Source organism: Schistocerca gregaria, chromosome 8 (genome assembly GCF_023897955.1).
Source record: "Schistocerca gregaria isolate iqSchGreg1 chromosome 8, iqSchGreg1.2, whole genome shotgun sequence".
In the NCBI taxonomy this organism is placed as follows: domain Eukaryota; kingdom Metazoa; phylum Arthropoda; class Insecta; order Orthoptera; family Acrididae; genus Schistocerca; species Schistocerca gregaria.
In genome coordinates this window covers 392,783,664-392,807,049 of record NC_064927.1, presented here as the reverse complement: position 1 = coordinate 392,807,049, position 23,386 = coordinate 392,783,664, and the positions used below count along the sequence as shown (strand labels likewise).

At 38.7% G+C, this 23,386-nt stretch overlaps 1 protein-coding gene across 1 annotated transcript in view; it reads left to right on the top strand.

Annotated features, from left to right (window-relative positions):
* The window catches only part of LOC126284050 (N-acetylglucosaminyl-phosphatidylinositol de-N-acetylase-like), a 94,741-nt gene extending 71,653 nt beyond the window's left edge, over positions 1-23,088 (top strand). The window contains exons 5-6 of the mRNA XM_049982632.1: positions 14,211-14,341; positions 22,238-23,088. Of these exons, the coding sequence (XP_049838589.1) occupies positions 14,211-14,341; positions 22,238-22,375 (269 nt within the window). The 3' untranslated portion in view covers positions 22,376-23,088. The remainder of the gene's footprint in view (positions 1-14,210; positions 14,342-22,237) is intronic.
* Positions 23,089-23,386: the final 298 nt, after the last annotated feature.

The following is a 23,386-nucleotide window of genomic DNA, read 5'->3' as shown; positions in this document are numbered from 1 at the left end:
TGGTGATTACTTTTGAATAAAGACTTCAGTTATATTCACAGTTTTGTTTCATACCTTTTCTTTTGAGCACTCCTCATATGTTACATTACACTAGATTACTTTACACATGTTTGTAATATCTGCATGTGTGCCAAAATGTGGCAATTAAAATTTTGTAGCGTAGTGCCTGTTATTGATGACATTGTTTTTCATATAAATGCTGTCTTGGTGTTTGGACAGAGCTAGTTGACTCTATAACAATCAGTCTGCTCTGCTGATCATCTACTTCGGTAATTTTGTTTCAGAGAAGATTTAGCATCATTGGGATGTAGTTGGTTAACAAGAAGTGATTTTTTTCTGGGAAAAATATTTTGATACCATAAGTTGTAGGGCTTTGCATGTAGACACAAGGGGTGGTGCACTAAAGGCAACAGGCTGGAAAGTGTATGCTGTAAGCAGAGTGCACAGTACACTAGGCTAGTGAGCCAACAGTCCTGCTGTCCATAGTGGGGTGGGCTGCACTCTGCCTTTCAGACCAGTGGGCCAGACATGGTAGCCTGTGGGACACGCCACATGGGCTGGGCAGGCTGAAACCCAAACTTGCCTCTATTTGAAGGCTCATTTCACCAAGAAATTTGAGAGGCATATATTAAGCCTGTTGGGAGAGTCATGATGTAGCAAGTACAGTTGTGTTTTAATGATAACTCAGGTTATCACTATAGAATACTGCATACTGAGTAGTGATAGTGTTGATTTTCTCCTTGTGTCTGTATATGTATGAATGGATATGTGAGGGTATGTGTGCGCGAGTATATACCTATCCTTTTTTCTCCCTAAGGTAAGTCTTTCCACTCCCGGGATTGGAATGACTCCTTACCCTCTCCCTTTAAACCCACATCCTTTCGTCTTTCCCTCTCCTTCCCTCTTTCCTGAAGAAGCAACCGTCGGTTGCGAAAGCTAGAAATTTTGTGTGTGTGTGTTTGTGTGTTATTTTATTGTGCCTGTCTACCGGCGCTTTCCCGCTTGGTAAGTCTTGGAATCTTTGTTTTTAATATATTAAAATATAGTTAGAAAGGTTAATCATATCAAGTAGTTTCCTTTCCTAGTATTGTAGAGAGAAATGTCGAACATATAAACATAAGCATCCTACAAACGCATTATTTCTGTTGAAAATACATCTTTGTGTAATGCAAATGAACTAGAACATAATTAAATTTCAGCAGAGGCAGTCTTTGATTATATGGAGAGTATTCTTTTCTAGGTGTATCATTTTTGAATGAAATCAATACCATTTAACAAATTATTAGACAGAATTACTGGTCAGTTCTTATCTACAGGAAGCAAAATCTGTATTCCTGCCAATAGACATACTTAAGTGAAATGCTATTCTAGTTTTCGGAACTGTTAGTTTCTTCCACATGGAGCAGGCTAGGGAAGATTACAAAGAAAGCACAGCCCCCTCCAATTTCAGGATGAGAGGGATCTACCTGTAGTGAGGACGATGAATGAGGAGAGACTGCAGGGAGACCCCTCTCATTCTGAAGTTGGAGTGGCCAGCCCTTCCTTTTTTTTCATTCATTGATAGATAGTGTTTGGTAAATACGATCATGAACAACAGCCTTCAGGAATGTGGGATAAATTAAGTTATACATTAACAGGCAGAAGCAACTGCTGCTGACTACTTCTGTAAAGTATACAACACCAAATTGTGACTAGTTCTAATCTAAGTAATTAATTTTGAGAGTACTTAATACAAAGAAAAACTGCAACTTTGAAAAAAGCCACTGCTCCTTTTGTTCTACTCACCCACTGTTTTAGTATGACACATCAAACAAAATATTTTGCTTTCGCAACCGATGGTTGCTTCTTCAGGAAGGAGAGGGAAAGACGAAAGGATGTGGGTTTTAAGGGAGAGGGTAAGGAGTCATTCCAATCCCGGGAGCGGAAAGACTTCCCTTAGGGGGAAAAAAGGACAGGTGTACACTCGCACACACACACACATATCCCTAATTGCCTTTGGGAGTAATGCCAAATGTCAGACAAGCCTGAGTAAATAAAATATGGGAGCGTAATCTGGCTAGGGTGAAGGCATGTTTGCGGAGGGAATGTAAATAAAATTTAATGGGGTCGTTGTAGGGATGTTGTGGGGTTGACATGGTATTAGTGGGTGGAGAGGGTAATATGCGGTTAAAGTGAAAGTAAATAGAGATTTATATAGGGAGAGATAAAGGTGTGAAAAAAGTCGAAAAAGTGTTGGTTTGAGATGAGCTATGTTGATCATGTGCTGAACTTAGGTTGGTGAACAACAATGGGTGCAAAGGTTGGGTAGTTATGTTGTCTCCAGATCACGTTAAAGGGTGGGGAAATTCAAGAAAATTTCGAAAAAAAAATTTTTCCGAAAAAAGTTTCGAAAAAATAATTTCCGAAAAAATAAAATTCGAAAAAAATTTTCGAATAAAATCTAGAAGAATATGTGTGTAAATGTATTCAAAGGACTGGTTATGTACTGGCAGGTTATGAGAATGAGGCTAACAATTGTTTGATGAAGAAATAATAACATGTAAACCTGTGAGAAGCTGCTAAAAAATGATCGGTTATGTGGGAAAAAACGGGAATAGAAATAAAACAAAAGTTGTTAGAAAAAACTGAGATGGTTGTGTAATGGGTGAAAGGAACTGAAGCTGTGAAATAATATTCACGAGTTTACACGAAATGTTTGTAAACTTGGAACAATGGATTTTATAGCAGCGGTTATGTTGAAAGCGTTGAAAATTTTAGGTTATGGTTTGGAAGTAAATTACGTATTATTGAGTATAATTAGGAAGGATAAAATGTATGGTAGATTACGGAAAAATGGAAGATGAATACAAAGTGAAACTTCTTGTACAAACGAAAAGAGAAAGTAAGACGATAGAGAAGATTTCGAAATGCAACAGAGACAATAACAAATGTAATTGTTGGGTTCAAATTAATGATGATGTAAATAAAATAGAAAGAAACTTCCACATGGGAAAAATATATTAAAAACAAAGATTCCAAGACTTACCAAGCGGGAAAGCGCCGGCATACAGGCACATGAACAAAACACACAAACACACACACAGAATTACTAGCTTTCGCAACCGATGGTTGCTTCTTCAGGAAGGAGAGGGAAAGACGAAAGGATGTGGGTTTTAAGGGAGAGGGTAAGGAGTCATTCCAATCCCGGGAGCGGAAAGACTTCCCTTAGGGGGAAAAAAGGAGTGTACACCTGTCCTTTTTTTCCCCTAAGGGAAGTCTTTCCGCTCCCGGGATTGGAATGACTCCTTACCCTCTCCCTTAAAACCCACATCCTTTCGTCTTTCCCTCTCCTTCCTGAAGAAGCAACCATCGGTTGCGAAAGCTAGTAATTCTGTGTGTGTGTTTGTGTGCTTTGTTCATGTGCCTGTCTACCGGCGCTTTCCTGCTTGGTAAGTCTTGGAATCTTTGTAACAGAACCATGAAACGGTTCCCTTCAAAAACAATCACCACATATGTTACTACATTTATCCCACTTAGAGACAAGACGCTCAATTCCTGTTTACAGCAAGTGGCCGATTGCTGAAAATTCACAACTGCACCCACTCTTGCACTTCCTTGTCCGATTGCAACTAATGTCCATGTGTTTCTTTCATTGGGTCACCAAAGATGTGAAAATCACTCAGTGAAAGATCTGGGCTCTACGGAAGATGTTCTAGTGTTTCCCAAACAAATCAATGAGATGTAGCCTTCTACTAGTAGGCAGTGTGGTGGCATGTGTTACAGTACAACAGGATGATTCTATCTAAACATTCCTGGACTTTTTGACTTTATGGTGCCTTGCAGTTTCTGCACAGTGTATTCACAAAACCGCACACTGATTGTCGCTCCTCACTCTAGGAACTTAATGAACAGAAGGCCCTTGCAGTCATCAAAGGAAGAAATCATCCTCACCTTACCAGAACGTGTGTGAACGGCTTTGGATGTCTTTGACAGGGAAGATATGGGATGTTTCCACTGTTGACTTTGCCATTTGCCATGGGGACCGAAATGGTGGCACTATCCCCTGTGACAATACAGGACAGATACGCGTGTCCTTCCTCATGATACCATAGCAGATAACTTAGATTTCACACCATTTTGTCCCCCTGTGAGGTGATGGGACATCCACTCCACCCAAATTTTGTGGTGATGCAGATGGTCTTTGATGACCTCATGCATGACGGTATGCCCGGAGCCAAGGCTAACACCAACCTGAACACAAATTTCATCGTCCATGATTCATTGGTCTCCTCGGATGAGGCCACTAATCTGGCCCATCGTATCGGGGATAATGCTTCAATGGTCCTGTCCTGGACATAGATAGTATTGCGGAACATCCTCTGCCACTTGTGCACACAATTCAGGGACATGCAGTGTTTACCGTACAAAGAAGACATGCGGCAGTGAATCGGACTATCATGCTGGGTGTTCAGTTCCCATTTGATTGTCCTGTCAGGGTGTATATGACCCGGGACAACTGGGAGATCCGGGAAAAATCCAGGAGAAGACTGGGAAAAACCCGTGAATTTTTTTAGAATTCTGGGAACTTTTCGTTGTTTTAGTTATCATTTAAATTTTCGTAATTTTGACTGGTAAGAACCAATATTCTAAAAGATGAAAGAGAGAAAAAATTAAAATAAAACTTAACTTGCAAAGGAAATGCGCCATGTACAGCAACAAAACACAGGACTCATACAAGCGTCTGCCAGCAGCAAAATGTATCAAAGGCTTTAGGAAGAGATTATGCAATGCTTCATAACAAGGGGAGGAGGGGGGGGGGGGGGGGCGTAGTCATATTCATATTCTTGAGGAAAAAACCTTGTTTCACAAAGTGTCTAGCATCCAGTGCACGTTGGTCTATCGATTATTCATATGAATTTGAACACATCCATGTTGGTTTTTTAACATTTTTGAACACCTTCTAACTTGATTTCTGAATGAATCATAAGTTGATTTTTTAATGCATGCTTAGTGTACATGATGTCTGTCAGAAGAAATCTCGTCGTACCAAGAAATAAACTTTCCTGCAGACAAAAGGGGACGGGGTTATGTGAGCTGAGTAGAATAAAGCCGAGCTGATGAATGCCAGTCGCTGTCTGATTACGTGGTTGATTGGGTTTGCGAATGATCAGCGTTGTTGTATTTACTAGCGAAATCCGTGGATTCAGATTACCAGAGTGGAAATGGATGACTAATAGGAATAGCAAGTAAGAAAGATTACGTATTATCTTCTGGGTGTATCCAAAAAAATGAAATTTTGACAGAAAAGTTTTGGCCAGATTGCTACACTAGTAAGGGCCAGTTGTACAATCCCAGGCTAGCAGCCGCATAAGTTCTGTTCTGGAAGAAGCGCAGAAAACGGGTTCTATGAACGTTTTACAATGCCTAACCCAGAAAAATTGCGGGATAACGAAACCAGTGATTCTGTCAGGGTTAGTGAATTTAACCGGCAGAGAAGTTTTGACAAAAGCAGGAATAGTTACAGAATTAGTTATAAGATTGTTTGTTAGAACGAGGAAGGAGAAGAAATGGGGACATCGCACAAATTATGGAAAATATCACGATTCCAAATTTATATAAAAAATTCGCACTACTACTTTTCTATCTCATGCTTGAGAAACTGGAGTGTATGAATGAAATGTGACACTGTTTCCTAACATAAAGCTTTTTGCTTGTAGTAGGCCTAACAGGCATTTGATATTGGTACTTTGTGAATTATATTCTGTTGTGTTATAAAAATGAGCATTTGTGTCAAAACAGTCTCGTTTATTTGGCATGTTAAAATTGCTGCAATATTACAAAGGCCTGTTTTTGTTTTATTGAGCAGACAGTGACAAAATAGACGTATTAAAATATTTTTCAGTATTAGACAACGACATTTCGATTTTTCATGTAGAAGGCGTGTGACAAACTTTGATGAGGTAACAGATTCTTTTGCAGACAGGAAAGCACGCCTTTTAAAGCTGTAGCATGAATAGAGAGAAAAAAAGTTAGGAACTGAGGATTGAAGAAATGTGTACCGTCTTTGTCTCTTGTCTTTACTGTTTTTTTGTACCCTATATTTAATTTTATGTCACACAAAACAGCAAGTTATTAGCTAATAGGCAATAAAGAGTGCAAATTTTCTGAAGAGTTCTTGTTCTCCAGATTACAAAAAATCCCATCCAATATTAAAATTGCAAGCTTCTTTAAATAAATAAATAAATAAATAAATAAGAGGGGCAGGAGGTCAAACCAGCCAACTGGAAGCAGGAGAGGCACCACAGGGCATTTTAATTTCCACTATCCTGAATATAGTTTGATGGCATCCATTACAAAATATATATGTTTCAATTCCACAGAACGAAATACAGGTGACGTGCTGTGTGAAGAGGTGTGGCACTGTATGTGGGCGCACTTAAGATCAAATGTCTTACATGTCCTCGAACACCTATGTTTTATGTGTCAGATTCTTCAGCAAGATGTGCACTACAAAATGAACATATTTTTGAAAATCCGAATTTTTATAAATTTTTGTCCTATCTCAATCGCTCGTGAAGGAAGTATTGTCCCGGTTCGGAAGTATCATAGATCCGGGGCTGATGCGAAGAGCAGTCTGAGTTATAGTGGGGAAGTGGGTAGTCTCCATGTGACCCATGTTTACATTGTTTAGTGATCTTGCTGCTTCCTCTTCGTTTAATGCTCTCACGTCAAATGAAAACAAAATGGATTTCTTTGGCCGGAAGCTATCAAGTGAATTATAACACATTCACATAATTACAGAAGGCAAAAATTTGTTATTAGTTTCAGATTTTATATTATTTCCACCTTTCTGACAGTCAAGCACAATGAATTTGTTTTTGTGTGTATGCTAAAGAAATTTGGCTTTTATCAAACTTTTCTGCTAAGGCAGTCAGTCTATTTGAAACGAAGTGTTTAATTCCACACTTTTGCTGCATTTCAAGTGCACATTTTCATCTTCTAGCATTTGTGGCATTATGCCATAATAAAGAATCAAACATGAGATAGTACAGCACTGGTACTCCAAGAAAATTTATATCTCGAAAACCACACTGAAAAGCTTATAATATCAGGTCGAGGACTACTTCGTTGGGAATCTGGACATATGAATGTACACTTTAAGTATGCTCTTAAAATGTGCACATTCCGATGCTCTTGGGGGTATTCTCTGATGTCTTGTTTCTTTTATGACATAATGTAAGAGCTTCTAATGTTTTACAATTACGAACATATGGGCCTCCTCCGTCATCGTAGCTGCGCAAGCGCTGTGACACCTATCATCTGGCGCTCTCTGGCAACTGTTGAAATGAACCAATTTCTAACAAATCATGGGAAAATATTGTGAATAGTGATTTGAACAACGTTACTTTCAAAGTAAATTTCCTTTACGCAAATTGAACTATGTGCGAGAATGTACAATGAATTTCTTAAATCACACAGCATTTGACTCTCATTTAAAAATCAACTCTTTGATGACGAGCCATTTAGAAGAATTTCGAGCCCAGCAGATCAGATATTTGTCTCGTTATTAAAAATTTTACTGGCACATTTGTGTGACATATCTTAAAGTGTAACATGCGCAAAAAGATCAACATTATATGTGGAAGCTTAGCTTTGCTTGCAGTATTAACCTTAGAGACCAATATTATATGTGAAAGCTTTTCATTTCTTGTAGTAACACTATGTATATCAATTTAAACCATTAACTGTTCTTGTTTGTGTGTCCACGCTACTTAACAATGATCTTGCTATTGGCTGACTACATCACGTGCACTATACTCTGAATATCTGCTGTCATTGTCTGGCGAGATCATGTGACATGAGCTGTGACTGGCTTACAAAAGCGCATCGCAATCCCAATTTCAATGCTTGGGAAAGTAACATGCAGTTTCTGATGGAATTTATACTTTCGTAATACGAAAATATCCAGGGTACATGTTGCTTCACATCAAAAATCTTTCCAAAACATGCTTTTTTACCCTGAGTTTCGTTTTCTAAAGTGCCGAGAAATTCTACGCCTGTGTATAAAACCATAACCATTCAAAAGATTGAAAAGTTTTACAGTTACGAGGGAAAATATACTGTCACTTAACACGGAAAAAGGGTGTTTCCACCTGGGAGAAAGTGTTCTTTTAGTCGGGAAATCCGGGACAGTGTTTCCCTTGTCCATGTTTACACCCTGCCCGTATACTTCTGATACCTGTGAAACATTTGTATTTATATGGGACTGCCTTCTTCTCCCCCCCCCCCCCCCCCCCCCCCCACCGTCCCCAGCGTATCCTCATCTTCTACCAAAGGCAGTAACTAATACTTCTGAAAGATAGTGTAGTAGTGAGCAATAAATACGAACTGTGCCACGTGCCAAGAAATTCAATAAAAGTAAACTCTGTGGTAACCAGTTCACAAAAAAAGCAAGCCACATTGTGGAAAGTAACCTATGTATCAGTTCTTCAGGGAAGAAACTGCCACAAGGCATCCCTCCTGGTGGTTCAAATTTTTGTGTTAACAATGACACTCTTTGTAGTGGATTTGTTGTTGCTGATGTGGGCATCTTATCTTCTTTGATAAAGGAAGTGGCGAAATGTAAACAGTGTGATGGTGTGGGCTGTCTGGAAATAACTGAGCAATGACTGCAGCTCATGGCCTCGTGGTCGCGTTTTCGCTTCCCGAGCAGGGCGTTCTGGGTTCGATTCCTGACGGGGTTCAGGGATTTTCATCTGCCTCTAGATGACAGTGTGTTTGTGTTGTCCTCATCATTTCATCATCATTCATGAAAGTGACAAGTTGGATTGAGCAAAAATTGGGAATTTGTACGGGCACTGATAACCACATAGTTGAGTGCCCCACAAACCAAATATCATCATCATCATAACTGAACAACAAAATAGCAGGAAAGGTTTAGCGCCAAAATTAGTTGTTCTGTGTAGATCCTGCAATAAATCTACCTCGAAAATTACTTCGAAAATTGTGCATAATTCATATGATGTGAATTTGGTGTTAGTGTATGCAATGTGTGCAATAAGAAAAGGAAAAAAAGGCTGCTCAAACATCTTGTGGTTTGATGGACCTTCACACTCCTTCCAATAGGTCCAGCAAGTACATAAAAATACTTTTAGGTTCCTTGGCGGTTGTGTCTAAAGCATTTATGAAATGTGCAGTAGAAGAAACTGTAAATATTAGTGGAACGACGGACATTGCTGTTGCATTTGATGGGACATTGCAACATCGAGGACATCGTTCCCTCAATGGTGTTGTAAGTGTTACTTCTCTGGAGAATGGAAAAGTTGATGATGTTGAGTGCTTATCTAAGTACTGCCACACCTGCCATGGTAACACTGAAGGACATATTGAACATCAGTATTCTAAAAATTATGGTGGTTACAGTGGAGGTTGTAATACACAAAAAAAAAATTAAATAAATAAAATTGAATATGAATATAGTTACATTGTTAAAATGTTTGCACTTATTGGTATTCTTTTGGGCATTGGACTTCCTTACGTTTGTGTTGAAGCTGCAGGCAGCGGAGGACTCCGGGGACACCAGCGCTTGTCGTAATCATGAAAATCCTCTTCCTGTAATTTTCCTCTTCATTTACTTCAACAAATAAAATGTTTCATATGGTTCTATAACATTACTTTATTCACTCACACGTATAATACATTGACATCACAATACTTCATCTCTAAAATCGCACATCCTCATCGTCCTCCTACATACGAGATAGTTTGACTGTGTCTCTGTAAAACAAAAAAACCTGTACAACAAAATGAATGAGAAAATGTTTTCATTTGTCTGCACCTTACCGTGCATTCATAATTAACATCTTTGCCAACCCTCTGGTTACTTGGTGTTTCAATTTTTTTGTTTTTTAATAAATCTTAATTTTACGGCATCCCGGGGGCCTTTCATCATGTTCTTATACAAGGTATGGAGTGTGGTGGAGCTCTAAAAATATTTCAGAGGTCACTGCCCATTTATAACATCAGATATATGAAGTACCTAGGCGATGGGGCTCTAAAGCTTTCAGTAATTTACTGTTCAATCTGTACTTCGAACAATCAATGATGGAAATAAAAGAAAAGTTCATAAGTAGAATTATAATTCAAGGTGAAAGGATATAAATGATACAATACGCTGATGACATTGCTATCCTGAGCAAAAGTGACGAATAATTACGTGATATGCTGAATAGAATGAACAGTGTAGTGAGTTCAGAATATGGATTGAGAGTAAATCGAAGACAAAAGTAATGAGAAGTAGCAGAAATGAGAGCAGTGGGAAACTTAACATCAGAATTGGTGGTCATGAAGTGATGAAGTTAAGGATTTCTGCTACCTAGGCAACAAAATAACCAATGACAGATGGAGCAAGGACGACATCAAAAGCAGGTGCTCTAGGCAAAGAGAAGTGAGGAAGAAATTGCTAAGAATATATGTTTGGAGCACAGCATTGTATGGTAGTGAAACATGGACAATGGGAAAACCAGAACAGAAGAGAACTGAAGCATATGAGATGTAGTGCTACAGACAAATGTTGAAAATTACGTGGATTGATAAGGTAAGAAATGAAGAGGTTCTGCGCAGAATTGGAGAGGAAACGAATATGTGGAAAACACTGACAAGGAGGAGGGCAGGATGATAAGACATCTTTTAAGACATTGGGGAATGACTTCCACGGTAATAGAGGGAGCTGTAGAGAGCAGAAAGTGTAGAGGAAGACAGAGATTGGAGTACATCCAGTGAATAATTCAGGACGTAGATTGCAAGTGCTACTCTGAGATGAAGAGGTTGGTACAGGAGAGGAATTCATGGTGAGTCACAACAAACCAGTTTGACGTCAAGCATGTAAGTGAGAAATTGTTTAACATAGGTTTGAAATTATTTTTAAAGATGGTTGGAATTTGCTAAGTGTTCTCAGTGTTGACACTGCATAAATACAATATGGGGTAATTTACACACTGTTTTAAGCAAATGCTAGTTTTTCACGCATTTCAGTGTTTGCCATATCTCGTGAACTATGTGCTGTACAATTACATAATTTTGCAGGTACATTATTTGTATATGTGGATACTGCTTGTAATCTGTGTTGCAAATAGAGTTAGTAGTAGTGAAGTAATAAATTAAAACAGGATGCCTGATGTGGCAGTTTTACTGCACGAACAGAAAAAAATGTAGTAAGTGATAAACATTGTTCCTTTCATCATTTTGCGGGAGGGAAGGGTGGGTGGTGAGAGAAAGTTTTGTAAAGGTTTGAAATTATGTGAAAAGTTTGTTGCAAATCACTAAATGCTCTCATTCTGAAATACTGGGTGTATATAATCTGAATATTTGCTTGCAGTGAGATAATTGTCTCAAGACATGTATGTAGTTTCTGACTATAACATATGTTGTACTGTGTTACATTTTTAACATAAGATTATACCTCTTAATGAGTATATTATGACACCATTTTAAACTTGTAAAATCGGTCAGTAACTAGAAAAGATTGAAAATCAGGTTTTTGTTTGCTCTTGAACCCCTTAGCTATGCAATGTGCAACTGGGACTGTGCACCTGAGCCGGGTTGACCATTTAGAAATACAGATATAGGTAAAACCCTAGTATCAGTAAACAAATGATTTGCTGCTGCCACTTTATCTTTGTTACCCAGATGACAACCTCACAGTATTGTTCATTAAGCCAGGTCTGAGGGCTTCTTTTTTTGGTTCCTCTGTGCATTTCATCACATGTCAAGGGTCTCTGTGTGCTCCTGTGGCAAGTAGATCCTTTGCAGTGTTCAAATGTTCTCACACCTGCCTTTTTGTATTAAACACTATGTCAGTACTGTGTCTTGTTAGTACTTTCCTGATTCAATCTGTGGAAATTGAATGGGAGGAAAACTTTTCCCTTAATTAGTTTGTTTTCACTTGAAGCTCCAGATCTAGGCCTACTATTTGTCAGAGTAGTCTTTTGTCCTGAAAATAATTCTTAAATGATCAGACTGTTTCAGCAAGAACTGTGGTTCAAAGAAATATGCCTTGTAACGTGGCCTAATGTCCATAAAACAAAATTCCTCAATGATATAGCATGGTAGTCAAAGCACAATACAATAACAAATAGCTAACAGTGAAACGGGCTTCATAGAGAACTTAAATTGAATGCTACCATGTATAGTTTAAACTATTCAAATTGAATTATACACTCCTGGAAATTGAAATAAGAACACCGTGAATTCATTGTCCCAGGAAGGGGAAACTTTATTGACACATTCCTGGGGTCAGATACATCACATGATCACACTGACAGAACCACAGGCACATAGACACAGGCAACAGAGCATGCACAATGTCGGCACTAGTACAGTGTATATCCACCTTTCGCAGCAATGCAGGCTGCTATTCTCCCATGGAAACGATCGTAGAGATGCTGGATGTAGTCCTGTGGAACGGCTTGCCATGCCATTTCCACCTGGCGCCTCAGTTGGACCAGCGTTCGTGCTGGACGTGCAGACCGCGTGAGATGACGCTTCATCCAGTCCCAAACATGCTTAATGGGGGACAGATCCGGAGATCTTGCTGGCCAGAGTAGTTGACTTACACCTTCTAGAGCACGTTGGGTGGCACGGGATACATGCGGACGTGCATTGTCCTGTTGGAACAGCAAGTTCCCTTGCCGGTCTAGGAATGGTAGAACGATGGGTTCGATGACGGTTTGGATGTACCATGCACTATTCAGTGTCCCCTCGACGATCACCAGAGGTGTACGGCCAGTGTAGGAGATCGCTCCCCACACCATGATGCCGGGTGTTGGCCCTGTGTGCCTCGGTCGTATGCAGTCCTGATTGTGGCGCTCACCTGCACGGCACCAAACACGCGTACTACCATCATTGGCACCAAGGCAGAAGCGACTCTCATCGCTGAAGACGACACGTCTCCATTCGTCCCTCCATTCACGCCTGTCGCGACACCACTGGAGGCGGGCTGCACGATGTTGGGGCGTGAGCGGAAGACGGCCTAACGGTGTGCGGGACCGTAGCCCAGCTTCATGGAGACGGTCGCGAATGGTCCTCGCCGATACCCCAGGAGCAACAGTGTCCCTAATTTGCTGGGAAGTGGCGGTGCGGTCCCCTACGGCACTGCGTAGGATCCTACGGTCTTGGCGTGCATCCGTGCGTCGCTGCGGTCCGGTCCCAGGTCGACAGGCACGTGCACCTTCCGCCGACCACTGGCGACAACATCGATGTACTGTGGAGACCTCACCCCCCACGTGTTGAGCAATTCGGCGGTACGTCCACCCGGCCTCCCGCATGCCCACTATACGCCCTCGCTCAAAGTCCGTCAACTGCACATACAGTTCATGTCCACGCTGTCGCGGCATGCTACCAGTGTTACAGACTGCGATGGAGCTCTGTATGCCACGGCAAATTGGCTGACACTGACAGCGGCGGTGCACAAATGCTGCGCAGCTAGCGCCATTCGACGGCCAACACCGCGGTTCCTGGTGTGTCCGCTGTGCCGTGCGTGTGATCATTGCTTGTACAGCCCTCTCGCAGTGTCCGGAGCAAGTATGGTGGGTCTGACACACCGGTGTCAATGTGTTCTTTTTTCCATTTCCGGGAGTGTAGCAAGCAGTGCTTTCTCATTTGTATTTTGCGATTTGCATATCTATTGTGCCATGTGAAGCATATCTATTGTGCCATGCAAATTCTTGAAAAATGGATGCATATTTTCATGCATTTCTTCTTCTGTACCTTCTTTAATCATCTGTTATGTTGTGTGTTAATAACTTTGTTGCTGTTTAATTATGTAAATCTTTCCACATTGTCTATGGCCGTCCCGTAAGTATTTGTTCCCTTGCTTCACCTGCACACATATTTGGTAATATGTGTATTCTGTCCAAGTAATATATATATATATATTAATTGTATCTCATTAGTTTTTTAGTGTAAGTGTAACTTGAACAAAACACGATGAAAAATGAGAATAGGACCAAACAATGAAAAATTTCCATTTCTTTTATGAACTTTGAACTGAGTGAATCATATAATAAAAATGTGTGGAAAAGGGGTGGGTGGAGTAGTTATGACACACGTGGAGAAGGAGTAAATGAGTGTGTTTTTGTGTAACCGAATAAATTAAAAGGTGTGTCATATAGAGTATTTACTTATTTTTATTCTTCTTTTTTTCTAATGTATATATTTTATAAATTTTGCAGATTGCAGAGCGTATGCCTTGGAATCTATTAATGTAGTGCGGAAATATTCGTGGATCTTAGATGTTCCTTTGAGCTTCTTTCTGTCCACATATTGGTATATTTTGCCTTCAAATGAACGCAGAATTCTGAAGGTAAAAGAATATATACATTTTAATATTGTTGTCTGCTATTTCTTTGTATAAAACTGTAACAAAAGTACTGGATGGATCAGTCTGATTTTTTTATGCCCAGACACCTTTATTCCCTACAAAGGTATAAAGGGGGCTGTCAGCTTTTCTACCTTTAAGAACATATAGCACAACATGTAACTGTGCATTCTTAGAGGCCTCAAACCAGATGAAACTTTGGCTACAGCAGTATTTGCATTAAAATCAACCTTCCATGCAAGAGCATGTTCTGAATCATGGGTCAAACCTGAATCACTGTCTTATAGAACGAACACCTCCTCCCAGTTTGTTTTATTGGAGGATGGTAGAAAGTTTAGTCTTACTATAAGTCTCTTCTACTTTCCAAACTTCATACATGTTTGCCTGCAGACTCGCTTGGGACAGATGATGTGGTAAAAAAGGGATAACACAACATACTAGTTGGTTCCAGAATCAAATTTCCATTCTGTAACAGATACATTAATAACTGCTTGCTACACCATAAGTCAAACTTACTTTTTGGCTATCAAATACTCACATATTTCGGACCAATTCAGATCTTTAGCCAACAAGCTCTTCTCTTTATCAGTATGGTGGGCTGCTACAAAAGTGTGATGATAAATCAAGGAATTGTGGTTTGCTGATGGAAGATTAGTGGGAGGCAAATACCTGAAGAAAACTTCATAAAACCATGCATTTCCATCTTATGTGGAAAAAGTTTGTATAGACAGCAAGTTCTTTAGTTATAAACAAATACATACACTGAGGGACACAGAGATACTCTGGCATAATGTTTGCTGTTGTGACAGCAGCAGTAGTTTGTCAGTATCTTCTGTTTCAGCACCACAGCTTGGATAATGTGAAAAAGTATAGAAACATGAAATTTCCGAACTAGTTCCTTAGGTCTTTAACAATTAAGAACTGTACAGGCATAATTTGTATCTGCCAGAGCCTGGAACATAGCCCAGCAGCTCTGATTCTATGCAAACCTTTTGGAAAGAAAGGACTGTCATTTGCCAGGGCTATGATAGACTTCTGTTTGATGACTCCTAGTCACAATACAGCTGTTAATAATATCACACAGAATCAGAAGTTGCCATTGGCAGTCAGTAAATATTTCCTTGTGTTTGCATGTTCTGTGCTGGACAGAGAAGATACATTTACATATCAGTAAAATGTTTGGGTTGTTATATAAATTATATTTTGTTAATTACAGTAAAGCAATATTGCAATGCAATATGTAATCTGGAAAATAAATTCCATAGATTACTTCTGGCAACAGTAGTGCAATGATCTGCAAGCACAACCGAAAATTTTCTGTCTTCTGCAGCTAGTGGAATAGGTCAGTGTGTTGTGTGATTGTCGTTACTGGCTGCAGTACACAGTATGAGTAAGATGCACTGTGTCAGGACATTTGGCTATGACGATATCATTAGGTGTCAGAGGACACGTGGAGGCCTCCAAGTTTAAGTTAAAGCAGACACTGGTCTTATTACTTTTCATCCTTCATCAATGGTGTGCCATGAGTAATTGCATTCAGGGCAAACTAACACCATGAGAATTAACTTCCATGGGCAGCAAGAAATCAGTGACAGGGGTTGCTGTCAACTAATGGGAGCTGTAACAGCAGATAAGTAGGCCACAATGCTCTGGATAAGTGCTGGAGAGCTCAGTAATACTATAAAGACCCATCTCTGCATTAAGGGATAGAGAATAAATTGACCCTCGTGTATATCTGTGTTCACGGAAAATCAAAATCACAGTGCACAGAGATTAATATGAGCACCATAACACTGCCATTTGATGCTTAAATCATGGGAACCAATCCCCTGGGCTGATGAGAGTTGCAGTACACTGGTACACATTGAAGGCAGGGTATTAGAACATCGTCTTGGCAGACATTGGGTGTGTTCAGGAGAGAGAAAGGGGCGGGGGGGAGGGGGAGAGAGAGAGAGAGAGAGAGAGAGAGAGAGAGAGAGAGAGAGAGAGTTACAAAGGACAAAACAGGTCACCTGATACATCTGCCATTGCTTCTCACAAGTGAATTATACAGGTAACTGTTATCCAACTTTGCAGGTGATCTTAACCTTCAGCACAACAGGCCACCACCATCTTGCTCACAGATTGTGCCAAAATTTGTTTGAGTAATAAATCACAGACAAGAAGGTGCTTTGATGGCTCTCTGATCACCTAACTTCAACCCTATTGAAGCATTTGGGATGATGATCCATGAAAAGAGTGTATCTTGGACCGATAACCAACTGCTTACCATCCATTGTGGATTACAGTTGAATAGTCCTCCATCATACTGTCTCCCTAATGTGACTCATGGAGTACATGACATAAACACCTTTATCATCAGAGGAAACTAGGTGCTACACATTATTATGAAGGTGTGCTTAATTCAGTTAATGATGACTGTATATGCCCTTTTCATTTAGGTGTGGCCTGTGTTTATAAAGACAAATATAAACATCTTTTGCATATGAGGTTTGGGACGTAATTAAATTTTTCAACTCTTTAACATCACAACAAAGGACTTTCACCATTGGAGCTGTTAAGTTATAGGATGAATGAATGCTCACAGTAAAGGGCAGATTGGTTATCCAATTTCAGTGATATGATTTTATGGAAAATATTGATTAGAGGAACAACGGTTTGACTGTTGTCAACATTTGCATTCTGGTTTCAGTAAATCGCATGAAAAGACCTACGTGACATCATGGCTGCAAACATCGAATATTGAAAATGTATGCTCAGTTTGTGCCGAAGATGCCCATAGGAAAAACAAAAAATATAACGTCTTGATTGCATTGGGTAACCTAATAAAACAAGTTAGAATTTTCACTAGTCGAAAGAGTGAATACAATGTAAAAACCATTGCAACACTAAAAAAACATCTGCTACCTTCGTACATCTAAAGATGGCTGCTATATGAGTTTAATGCCTCTCCAGCTACCACTATAAACATGTTGTGTATCTGGCCTCATCAAAATAATTACAACTTTTGGCTGTATGTACTTATATGCATTATAATCATTGATGTTATCTGTGTTCTGTTATTGAGAACATTCAGTAAAGAAAATTTTTTACCACTTTGTCAATATTTGAATTTAAATTTTCCTGCTGCAGCCAGCAGTAATAAACGTTACAGTAACAACCATAAGTCAGTTTGTCTCTACCCCTACAGACACACATTACCAAACTGCAACACAAAAATTTTGTTATGATGTAGTCTGTGACAAAATAAAATGGAATAAAATGGCTGGTTAGGAAGAGTGTGGAGACTAATTTAGAAAGCATCTGTAGTAAATGACAAAATTCTGAAACAGAAATCTGGCTGCTGGTTGTGCACATGATGTATAAGATATGGGCCAAGTTCAGAACGGAGATAAATGTGTACGAGACGTTATATACTTAGACTTCTGTATTTGTATTTGTGCTGGAATAGCTATTTAGCATAAATTATTGTGCATTGGCACCAATTAGTATGGATACAATAGAAAGGCAACACCACAATAGTGAAACAAGTTGAACAGTACTCCACAAAAGTGTATTGAGTGAAAACAAAGTGACGTTAGCTGGGATTGTAATAGATAATGTGTAAAATTATCATTAAATAAAATCTGACTGATAATGTTTAGCACTTGCAGCAAAATGATACCAAATTATAGTAGAAAAATCAAATGTCTGCAAAATCAGAGATCCCTATAAAAATACTGTAATACCAGATGTTAAGTTGCATGCCATTCCCCACAGGAAGACATGCTTGGAAGTTTTAGTCAAGAATGAGCCTTAAAGTGTTTTACTATACCCTCTTCTACACAAAAGACATATATCCAGTTCAAAAATTACATAATTGCTTAGGAGATATCCGTATTCCCAAAGTTTTTGAAAGGGGCACACAGTTAACACAGAGAGGTTTTTGAAACAGTTTACTTTTATTTAAACTGTAGATAATCGTGCCGTTAACATTTCTTTCAATTTGAAACCCATCAAAAAGGTCATTAAGACCTAAAATTTGTTAATGGTACTAACTTAAAACAAGAAACATTAATAGTTGCCTCTCTGCTTGCAGTTGCATGCCAATCACATGACAGGTATGATTTTGAATAGAAATTATTTGATACACAACAGCTACATTTCGTACAAATTGAAATATAAACATTCTCATTTCGAAGCAGTTACAGAAGGACTCAGTGAAACATGGAAGAAAACAGTATGAAGTGCTTGTGCAATGAGCACTAACAATGGAATCGTCACACTTGTCATATTGAAATCTGGCCCACTTTTTTTTCTCTCCCCACTGATAGTTAACCTCAATTGAAACCCACGCACAGGATGTCAGTTGCTAACTTGGACTTAAAGTAACCTAAAAATTATGATAATGGCACTTGGAACTAAGAAATAGTTGTTGGATCAGCGTCGTGCACATGACTGGGAAGGTACAGCTGCATTGTTATCGCTGCAACTTCCACTAAAGGGTAACATTGCTTTGAGGTTTGTTGAAAAGGAGAGCCAATATATGTTTTTGTGCTCTTTCTTTTAATTTCTGTTACTTGCAAACACTGCCTTGTTAGAGTTTAATAAAATATTCTGTAAATTCCAGCTGATGGGGGAACCCTGTGACTTTTATGCCAGTTGAAGCCATCAACAGAAAAAACACGTAAAAATTACATGGTGTATTTAAACTTTTAGATGATCATACAGATAGTGTAGACATATTGTTAGAAATTATGGAAATAGTTAATATTGCAGACTGTGCACCCACTCATAATGGAAAAAGCTGAAAGAAGTTATAACCATGAAAATGGTGATAGTGGCACTTTGAATTATTCATTATATATGAATGGAACAACAGGAACTAAAATTACCTTATCAGGTAAAGAAAAAGTGGTGAGAAATATCTGTGTTTCAGCACTGTTCAAAAGAAATTTTTCTTTGGCTGTTCTGAATGTGAATTGTATAGTGGAAAAATGTAGTTTTAGAATAACATAAGAGTTGATCAGATATTATGGCAGTATTTGAAGAAGTTTTATTTTTTTAAATAAGGCCAGATAAGTCATTAAATACCAGCAATATCTAACTGATAAAGTCAAGAAGCTATACCAAAAGTGTTACAGCTATGTCCACATAGGCAAGGGACGATCAGAATGGTTTGAAACAAAGAGAGGTGTCCAACAAGGAAGTGCCCTATCACCACTCTTTTTTATAATAGTAATGGCCAAGATTGTAAAATCTATCAAGAAAATAGACAGCGAACCAAATGCCCTGCTTTTTGCTGCTGATTTGGTAGGTTTACGGGTAGAAGCAGAAGCTGAAGCACAGAAGAAACTTAATGACTGGAACAACACATTCAAAAATTTCAGACTAAAAGTAAGTAAAACAAAGACAGTAGAAATTACAATCAACAGGCAAGGAACAACCTCAAATATATTTCTAGAAAGAGCCAAGGTAGAATTTTTTTTCCATTTGAAGTACCAGGGAAGCATGATCTCGAAAGACAACACCATTAAGCAGGAAGTACTCAGCAGCAGGACACAGGAAGCATCCAATTTTTACAGTTAAATCACAAATCTTCTCTGGGATGATAAAATGCCATGAAAAGCAAATGCAACCATGTACCACGCCTATTTCATACCAGTCCTTACATGTGGTTTAGAAACATCTACTGTACTCAACAAAGACCTCAGCAGAATTCAGGCAACCGAAATGAGATTTATTAGAACTATAAATCAGACATCAGACAACTAGAAAGGACACAATCAGGAATGAGGTGAACAGAAAAGTAGCTCATATTGAAGACCCTGTTGCCAGTGTCATAGAGAAATGCAGGCTTCAGTGGTACAGGCACATAATGGGAATGAGCAGCAAAAGACCTGCTAAAAAGTATTTCAATTTGAACCTTGTAGGAAGAAGACCTCAGGGAATACCAAGAAAATGCTGAATAGGGACTGTAAGATCAGATGTGGTGGAGAAAAGACATAAATGGGAAGTTGTCTTGGAATAGATGATGTACGAAGACAGGATGAGATAGCGACTTGTACACCAAACTCGGGAAATTGGGATTGGAAAATGGTAATGGTTACCATCTTTCTGGACTAGGCTTTAGATATTGCAAACAATATAGATTAAAAAAAGTCACACAGAATTTTATCAAGGAATGTAACAATTGTCTCAAGAAAGAAGTCAGAATTGAAGTGACGCATCCAAGCTGCTGGAGATGGTGATCATGTGTGCTTGTGTTTGTGTTTCCTTTTCTGGAGAAGGCGTTGGCTGAAAGCTGAATGTGTAACAGTCTTTTCATTGTGCCTTTCTGCAACTCAACATTTCATATTTATGGCAAGTAGCAATCTAACCTATTCCTAATATTTTTGTTCTTCCAACCTGGAGTTTCCAAAATATAATATTGCTACAGATAGTTTTGCAAATCTTGCATTTACAATACAGATCAGTTCAATTTTGAAAACAAAATGTAAGCTAAAAGGATACTTTCACCTAGGGGGAAAAACATAGAGAGACTACTGCACAGTCCACATCTGTACTCACACATTAATACTTAGTAATGCCTGTAGTCATGCTGGATGGTTCATTGTTCTCTGTGTAATATGTTCATCTTCAAGAATTGACCAGAAATTTTGGAGCAAGTTTGCAAAGATCAGTGTTCTACCTAGATGATCTTATGGCAAACCCATTGATAAATATATATGCAACTGTGAAATGAAATCGGTACACTTTTCACATGTCACTCTTCCCTTCCATTATGTGGGAACAAAAATTTCATATCTTCTAGATTCTTGGCTCAGTAATAAGTTTTGCACCTCAAAGTAGTTGAGTTACTTCAGATTTCATCTGGTATGATGAATGTGCTGTTACAGAATTTTCCTGTGAGTGGAAGGCATTTTGAAGTAACTGAGAAAATAATGAACATATCACTACAGTTTCCAGTCTGCCGTGGTGACAATATTCTCAAATTTTAATTACTACACGTACTGACATTAGCCTGGATTCATACATAATGGTGGCCCACTTCTGTTTAAAAATGATTGTCCGTCTACGACATGCATGACTGTCTAATTTCATACTTAATTGTATGTTCATGCTGGACAAAAGATATAAATTTGTAACATTGCACCAATATTTCACATTTCTGTGTTGATTACAAGAAATAAAATTAATGTTGACATGCTACAAACATTGTCTTTCTTTATGTATACTTAACACCAATTTAGAAGGAACTTTATGAATGAAATATGACTCTTTATTTCTCCACACATATTTAATTATATTACGTTGCTGGTTCAACACTTGCATCACAAGCCAATAGAAGCAGTGATGAGAGAAAGCTGCATTGTATAGCACAAGAATTCAAATCTGTACAATAGGGAGTTTCAAGCTTGGCAACTGTGACAAAAATCCCACATTCCATAATTGTTTTTCAGCAACTGGCAGTTGAAATCTATCTTGTGAATTTTAACTGACATTAACTAAAAGTGGCAAATCAATCAGGCAAATTTTGGCATGTCAGGTCTAACCATTCCCTTGCAAGTAATGTGTCTCATTATCTCTACGTATTGTAACTCTTTCTTTGTTACAGAAACAGTGTGCCACACTAAAAGGAGATTGTATAAGCATAAATTGAATGGGAGACACTGAATTAATGTACATTACTCTGGAAGCAGGTTTTCACAAGGTATAAGACGTGTATCTTTGGGTCAATTTTTTATTTCTGAGGCTTGCGTGTGTGCCTGCGCCAACCTGCCCCCCCCCCCCCACACACACACACACACAGAGAGAGAGAGAGAGAGAGAGAGAGAGAGAGAGAGAGAGAGAGAGAGAGAGAGAGAGAGAACTTTCTAAAAGTCTTCCTTTTTGTTTCAGGCAGCAATGGCAGCACACAAGTCCCAGTACGTATGGTTCCGTAAACTGTACATGGCTTTCTCAAGATACACAGTTATGAACACATTGAAAGAAATTGAAATAATTGATCTTGAATTAGATCTCGAATTGGATGATTGAAATACAACAATCCCTTTGTGCCACATGGAATTTGGCAGCTATCACAAAAGACTACAATTTGATAATTGTCAAGATTATATAACACTGTCATGTAGCTGTGGATGTGAAGACAAGTAATGTAACATCTATTTTTCTGTGTATACTGGACCATTCACTGCCATTATGAACTGGAAAGGTCCAATGAAAGAATGAAGTCACTCTCTTATTCTACTTCCCATGTTGAAATATTTATAAACTTTTGTATTTTGAAGTTGAGAAGTGTAGCTAACTGGTTAATGTGAAAATAAATTACCATTGTCTTGAGGAGGCTAGGAGAGTAAAGCAGATTTGCAGGACTGTATGTGATATAGACATCCTTTTTATAGTGTGCTTAAGAGTGAGTTTTTTATGTATTATGTTGATTTATTTTGGTTAATTTTAAACTACTGATATTTCATAATACCCTCCACACTTGGATTATGGAAGACAAATTAAAACCAGTAGAATAAGTAATTGAGAAATTTAATAGTAAACCACTGTATCCTATAATGCCACCAAAATTTGTTGTTCCCTTATGTTTTTATCTTATAAAATGACATAAGTTAATGTAATTTTGATGAGAGCCTCCTAAAGGATTATCACAGTACAAATGTGTAATAACTGTTTTTTTGTAATGCTCACGTCGAATTGTTACCTTTTATTGATGTAGAAGTGCAATAAAGAATTTCTCACAATCAGGTTCTATTCTGCACATTCCCTGAATGATTACACAGTTTTCTATATAGACAGAGGTTATATGGTTTATATAACCTCTAAGATGATTTTCTAACCATCCAGCCTCAGTCATCACACAATATGGCTATTGCGCACATGAAATAAAGCCCTCTCTCTCTCTGGAAAGCACCAAAGTGCAGCAAGCAACACACCAAAATCGGCACATGATGACCAATTCTGTGGAGCACGTCAAGTGAATGTTAAAAAAACATAGGATTAAAACCATCTTTTGGCCACCTAAGGAAGTCAATGAGGTGT